The 7,824-nt window shown below is 27.6% G+C and overlaps 1 protein-coding gene across 1 annotated transcript in view; it reads left to right on the forward strand.

The window, feature by feature from the left end:
• The first annotated feature begins 1,343 nt into the window (after positions 1 to 1,343).
• The window catches only part of LOC117172106 (aconitate hydratase, mitochondrial-like), a 53,292-nt gene continuing 46,811 nt past the window's right edge, over positions 1,344 to 7,824 (forward strand). The window contains exons 1-3 of the mRNA XM_033359886.1: positions 1,344 to 1,489; positions 6,510 to 6,664; positions 6,744 to 6,910. Of these exons, the coding sequence (XP_033215777.1) occupies positions 1,457 to 1,489; positions 6,510 to 6,664; positions 6,744 to 6,910 (355 nt within the window). The 5' untranslated portion in view covers positions 1,344 to 1,456. The remainder of the gene's footprint in view (positions 1,490 to 6,509; positions 6,665 to 6,743; positions 6,911 to 7,824) is intronic.

Here is a 7,824-nt window from a genome sequence, read left to right on the forward strand (position 1 = left end):
AAAAAATATTTAACAAGAATGCCCCCCACCCCCCTCTCTAACACTTTTCTGTCTCGCTCTAGCCCTCGCTCCGTCCCTCCTTCCCTTTGCAAAGCTGATTATTTAAAAAATTTCTTATATAAAATTCGCTTCTCTAATTTTGTCGTAAAGATTTGGGAGTTTTGAGCTTTATTCTTATTTTACCATTTTTTCAATGTTTTTGACAAGTGTTTTAATTAAGAAGTCTTTTTATAAATATGTTATTATTTATATAATTGTGATGAACAAAAAGAAAGGGAGTTTTGCGAAATTAAAATTTTTGTTTTCTAACATATTCGATTGTTTATTCTTTTATTTCAATTTTTTGGCATATTAAACGTTTTTTTCTTTCATGGTTCAAGTTTTATGATTTAAATAACATTAACAACCAATGGAAAAAAGAAAAAAATTTTTCGTCAAATATTATACTTCTAAAAATTAAGAAATAGATTCTTTTGTTCATTTGTACCTAAAGTTACCAAATAAATGTTTTTATTCTTTTTACTTTTTTCTCATGTTTTTTTTTTACATTTTACTCATGTTTTAGTATCCTTAAAAAAAGAAAAAGAAATGGTTTGAAACTCATAAATATGTAGGTGATTCCTTAGTTTATTAAAAACATCACCAAAAGCTAAAAAAAGAAACGAAAAATATTTCTGTTTGCAACTTTAAGTACAAATTAAATAAATTGTATTTTTTGTAATTTTTTCAATTATTATTTATATAAACACTCAAAAAATGTCTGGTTAAATTAAGCAGAAATTCCGATTAAAACAATCAGAATTCTAATTACTTTAACCAGAAAAAATAGTAAGGGCATATTTAACTAGAATTATATTTGATTTAACCAGACATTTTTTTGAGTGAACAAAAACATTGTTTTCTTACTTTTTTAGGATTAAGAATTTTTATTTCCATAAACGTTGCCCCCCAAAAAAATCTTAATAATTTTAAACAATTAAATATACGAACATAAATAAATTGCCAAACAAAATTTTTCTAAGTTGAAAAATGTAATGATATAGATTTTTTTATTTGAATATCTTATTTATTAATTTTTTTTTTAAATTTGTTCCTGTGTTTCAAATTATCGACAGTTGGCGAACCTGTTTACCGGTAAGAAAGATCCCCACTCGAAACAGAATTTAAATTTATCAATCATAGATAAAAGCAAACATGGTTCATTCGCCCATATAAAATTTTATCAGCAGTGATAAGAGAACTTGTTAAATATTTTGCACCTTAGATGGCAGAATTAAAGTGTTTTATTGCGCATGCGTGACCATTTAACATTGAAAAAGAGGCAAAAGCGAAATAGAATTCGAATCAGTTCTCTGGTGGCCGGTCTGAGAAGGATTGCTACGAAAAGGGAATTTCGTAAAACGCGTCTGCGCTATTTTGTACGAGTTGCGACGTCACGGAAATCTCGGTCGCGACAATGTCGTACTGCACTCGAATTTCACACGCACAGGTAGGAATTATTGGAAAATAATTCATTACTGACCTATAACCCTCACTTAATCCTTGACCCATCAGAAAAATTTACGCTCCCAATTTCACATCTGCTGGCAATGCGCGAGACTGATGTACATTAACTTTTGATCAGAGGTCATAAGACATTTTGCTTAATTGGCCTCGTTTTTCGAAATAACTACAATGCGTAATAAATAAAAATCATGAATCACGAAGTCTTCCAAATACATTTTCTCGGGTTTAGGACTCGAATATTTCGGGTTTTTTTCTACTTGTTTTCCATCAATAAAATTTTATAAAGTGCCTTAAATCGAATCACGTGCTTTAAGACTGTCGTGCAAATAATCATCACTGTAAAAATAAAAATTCTATTGTAAGAATGTCCACTTGAGACCAATCAAGTATTCACAGATTTGTGCGAATTTCGGGGAAAAAAATTCACGGTTTTTACATTTTCATCAATTAAATTATTTTATAAATTGAATTCTGTGTCGGAAAATCATCGAATCAGTGAACGTTTGCTAATTTTTGAGTTACATAATGTCTATTGAGCAAACGTCACATAGACATAGCAATTTATTTTGAGGTTATGTTGACTGCGGCAGACAGCTACGCTTGAGCCCTGAGCAGAAAACAGAAAATACGTTATACGTCTACCTATATTCTATTCTTGATTCTTTTTCATACCTTCAGCCTTAATTAATTGATTGGAAATTTTACTCGATATATAATGAAGTAAAAATCACTTTTTAATGTTGACGAGGTGACATATCACTTTTGTAGGTTATGTTCCTCGAGTCAATTAAAATAAGATCTCAAATTATCCAGAAATCATGAAGTAAACATTCTTCAATGTTTGTACAGCTTACACTTTATGTCTTGATTACATTTTTCCGGCCACTGATTCTAAATTTTAAGTTTGGGATGACAGAAGCGCGATAACTGTCAACAGCTGATTAGCTGACAAATTTGGATTGTCACGTGATATTACAGTAGAATCGGTCAATTATTTTCATCTGCTTTGTCGCTTAATTGCGTAATTTTGTGCAAACTCGTAATGACATATTCTGTCGAACGCAGTATGATAGTTTTTTTCTTTCAAATAGCAAATCTGATAAGATTATTCAGTGACAGGCCTTAGGAATTGACAGCTACCAATTAAGGACTCCAAAGTTCAATTTTTCAAAAGAAAAGTCATTTTTATTCGCAAATATAAACAATTATTGTAGATATAATTTATTTTTCTTGTTATATAATTACGAGTGAGTATAAATAACTAGAGCTTGTTTTCCTTATTGTGAATTTACACTCAGTTTGATTTATTCAAAAGATTATTTTGCTGTTTTTAGGCTACAGCCAAAATATTTCTATATAGTCTGTATATAGTTGAAATTCTTTCTAAGAATATTATTTTCACTTTCGAATCGCAAATTTTCGTAAAGAATTCTAACAGGGAAGTTTTCACATGGCACAGGCATTCTGTAAAAGAATTTTCATTCTGATATACAAGAAAGGGAATTTCAATAAAATTACTAATCCTAATCAGTTGATAAAAAAGAGGAAAACTATATTTCTGAACAATGATACAAAATTTTGTAAATGAATATAATTCTGACGGGGAATTTTGGAAAATAATTTAATTGTGACTTGTTATGGGGATTTCTATTCAAAAATTATAACGGAGGTTCTACGATAAATTATAACAATATTTTGAATCTGGAATTTTTGAAATGGAACGGAAATTTTGGAAAAGAATTTTTATTCTGATTTAGAAGGAAACAAATTTTTTTAAATCCCTCTTCCCAATCAGAATTCGTCACAATTTGAAACTTCCCTTTTCCAAATTGTGAAAATAGGACATTACTATATTCCTGAACTATAATATAAACTTTTGTAAATAAATAGAATTCTGACTTAGAACTAAGAATTTTATAAATGGATTTAATTGGGTCTTGGTGTAGGTAATTTTATAAAAATATATTATTTGGCTTTGAAACATGGCATTTCGTAAAGATTTATAATTTTTACTTTTGAACTGAGAGTTTCCGAAATAAATTATAATTTGCCTTGGAACGGAGAATTTTTGACATGGAAAGGGAATTCTGGAAAAAAAATGTATTCTGATTTTGAAGAAAAAAATTGAAAAATATCCCTTTTCCAACTCAGAATTTTCAGCCAAGGACGTAACTATATTTATGTGTTATAATACAATATTTTGAAAATAAATTTTAATTATTTAATTTTTACTTTTAAACATGAATTTTCCTATTAAAATTTGGCTTGGATCAAGGAATTTTGGACTTGGAACCGGAATTCTAGAATAGGATTTTAATTCTGATTTTGGAGGGAGAAGTATTGAAAAAATCGCTATTCCAGGTAAAAATTCGTTTTACTTATAAACTTTGATCTTTCAAATTTTCGAAAAAGGGAGTTACTCTATTTCTGAATTATAATAGCAATTTTTATCAATAAGTGTAATTTTAAATTGGAACGGGGAATTTTCGTAATTAATTTCATTTTGATTTGGTGAAGGGAATTTTCTAAAATAATTATAATTCTGAGATAGAACAGCGAATTTTCGTAAAGAATTATAATGTTCATTAATGTTGACTTTAGAATAGGAAATTGCATTAAGAATTATACTTTTTACTTAATGACAGGGATTTTCCGTAAAGAATTATAATCACACTTGAAACAGGGAATTTTTTATATTGCACGGGAATTTTGAAAAAAAATTTAAGTATTGATTTACAAGAAGGCAATTAAAAAAGTCCCTATTCCATTTCAGAATTCGTCACAGTTTAAAACTTCCCTCTTACCAATTTTGGAAAAGGAAGTTGCTATATTTCTGAATAATAATATAAAGTTTTGTAATTAAATATAATTTCAACTTAGAACTTTGAAAATTAATTCAGTTTTGACTTTGTAAATGGACTCTTCTAAAACAATTATAATTTTGACTTTGAAATATGGAATTTAGTAAATAATTATAATTTTGTCTTGGAAGAGGCAATTATTGACATTTATTGGGAAATTTTGGAAAATAATTTTAATTTTGATACAATTTTCGCTTTTAAACAGTGAATTTCCATCAATTATTATGAATTAAATTTTAATTCTGATTTAGATGGGAAATTAAAAACATCCCTTTTTATATTCAGAATGATAATTTTTCTATAAAGTTCTCTGTTCTAAATCAGAGTTGTAATTCTTCTAATCAAAAATTATATTATGTTCCAACTCGGAATTATAGTTCTTTCCAAAATTTCCGTTCCAAATAAAATATCTTTTAAATCTTTGAATATGATTAGAGATCTGTAAAAACTCGTTTGAAATTCTTAAAATATTTTGAACTCCATAATTGAACCCGAAAAATTAAAAATTGACCGGGAGAAGGCCCAGAATTTAAAAACATCCTTGTTCAAATTCAGAATGATAATTCTTTTATAAAGGTCTCTGTTCTGAATCAGAATTGCAATTCTTCTCACCAAAATATGATGATAATTTATATATGATAATAATTTTTTCAAAATTTCCGTTCCAAATAAAAAGTCATTTATTATGTTTAGAAATCTCTGGAAATCGGTCAAAATCGGTTGAAATTTGTAAAATCGTTTGAACTCGATAATTGAACAGAAAAAATAAAAAAATTAACCGGAAGAAAACCCAGAATTTAAAAACATCCTTGTTCCAATTCAGAATGATCATTCTTTTATAAAGTTCTCTGTTCTGAATCAGAATTGCAATTCTTCTGACCAAAAATAATATGACGTTTCAACTCAGAATTATAATTCTTGTCCAAATTTCTTTTTCAAATCAAAAATCTTTTAAATCTTTGAAAATGTTTAGAAATCTGTAAAAATCGTTTGAAGTTCTTAAAACATTTTGAACTCTAAAATTGACCAGGAGAAGACCCCGAATTTAAAGAAATCCTTGTCCAAATTCAGAATGATACTTTTTCTATAATGTTCTCTATTCTAAATCAGAATTGTAATTCTTCTGATCAAAAATTAAATGATGTTACAACTCAGAATTATAATTCTTTTCAAAATTTCCACTCCAAATAAAAAATCTTTTAACTCTTTTAATATATTTAGAAATCTCTGGAAATCTGTAAAAATCGTTTGAAATTCTTAAAATATTTTGAACTCGAAAATTAAGCAAGAAAAATAAAAAAATTGACCGGAAGAAAACCCAGAATTTAAAAACCTCCTGGTTCCAATTCAGAATGATCATTCTTTTATAAAGTTCTCTATTCTGAATCAGAATTGCAATTCTTCTGACCAAAAATAATATGATGTTTCAACTCAGAATTATAATTCTTGTCCAAATTTCTTTTTCAAATCAAAAATCTTTTAAATCTTTCAAAATGTTTAGAAATCTGTAAAAATCGTTTGAAGTTTTTAAAACATTTTGAACTCTAAAATTGACCAGGAGAAGACCCCGAATTTAAAGAAATCCTTGTCCAAATTCAGAATGATACTTTTTCTATAATGTTCTCTATTCTAAATCAGAATTGTAATTCTTCTGATCAAAAATTAAATGATGTTACAACTCAGAATTATAATTCTTTTCAAAATTTCCACTCCAAATAAAAAATCTTTTAACTCTTTTAATATATTTAGAAATCTCTGGAAATCTGTAAAAATCGTTTGAAATTCTTAAAATATTTTGAACTCGAAAATTAAGCAAGAAAAATTAACAATTGACCGGAAGAAAACCCAGAATTTAAAAAACTCCTTGTTCCAATTCAGAATGATAATTATTTTATAAATTTCTCTGCTCTAAATCAGAATTGCAATTCTCCTGGCCAAAAATAATATGATATCTCTGGAAATCTGTAAAAATCGTTTTAAAAATATGTTTATCTTTTGAACTCTAAAATTGACCAGGAAAAATTAACAATTGACCGACAGAAATTCATCCATCGGCTAGACAATCTCAATCTTCATAACACTGAGTACTCAGTTTACGAAATTAAGTAGTTCTAGTTTTTTGAAAAATGATGTAAATTTCAGAAATTAGCTGGATTCGCAGCTGATATTCAGCAAAGATGTTTCCATGCGAGTCCTCTTTCCTTTGCAGCCGCAAAGGTGGCAATGAGCAAATTCGATTCGACAGCCCATCTTCCATACGAAAAGTTGGAAGCCACTATTCACACAGTGAAGAAACGGTAATAAAAATAATTTTCGCCATTTTTATTTTTCCCTTCTTGGACGAAGAAAAGGAATAAATAAGTTGATGATTTGCAGACTCAACCGGCCACTAACTCTATCGGAGAAGGTTTTGTATTCCCATATTGACGAACCCAACAAACAAGATATTGAACGAGGAACGAGTTATCTGCGATTGCGACCAGATCGCGTGGCTATGCAAGATGCCACAGCTCAAATGGCCATGCTTCAATTCATCAGTTCTGGTAAATAATTTGGGAATCAAAATAATGTTGAAAAACTAATCCAATCGGCGCTTCATTTTTATTTGAAAAAATCCCGATATATTTTTCAAAAACCCCTACAATTCTTATATATTTGAGGTTTTTGTACATTTTGCCCTTCTTATTGAGGTGCAATTAATTTTTCCAGAACTTTGAGAAATTCGGGGAAAATTTTTGACGATTTGTGCAAAAAAAATAGACAAAAGAAATCATATTTTATTTGATTATAATTTTATATTACAGTTTTTAATATATTCATAATAATTACATAATATTTTATATTATAATTTTATTTTCCTGTTTAAAAAAAAATCTCACAATCTTTGTGGTTCAACGTCTTTTCTTGACTTGAAGTTGTTTTGTATCTTAAATTTTACATTTTGAAATCTAAATCTACAAATAATCCGTTTTTATAAGAGAATTAATAGAACCCAAAAAGACAGTTGGATCATTTTCAATTAAAAGTTAACTTTGTTGTTGTTGTTAAAAATTTAATTATTTTATTGAAAATGCATCTTTTTTTTTTATCAAACATTTAACTGCTTGGTTGGAAGTTGAACTACTCTGTCAAAAATTCAAAATCTCAGGTTGAAAATTTAGTTATTTTGTTAAAAATCTGTTTTTATTATTTTTTTTTTTGTGAAAATGTATTGTTTTTAGTTCAAAATTCAACTATTTGCTTGGAAATGTATGTATTTTAGTTAAAATTTACCTTTTTGGTGAAAGTTGATCTTCTTGATTAAAAATCATCTTTTTGGTTAAAAATTGAACAATTTTGTTGAAAATCCGATTCTTTTTTTGTTGAGAATTAATTTTTTCAACTGGATATATAACTATTTCATTTTTCTTTGAAAGTTGATATTCGTAATTTAAAATTAATCTTATCTAGTATAAAA

The sequence above is a fragment of the Belonocnema kinseyi genome, chromosome 4, assembly GCF_010883055.1.
Source record: "Belonocnema kinseyi isolate 2016_QV_RU_SX_M_011 chromosome 4, B_treatae_v1, whole genome shotgun sequence".
Taxonomy (NCBI): Eukaryota; Metazoa; Arthropoda; class Insecta; order Hymenoptera; family Cynipidae; genus Belonocnema; species Belonocnema kinseyi.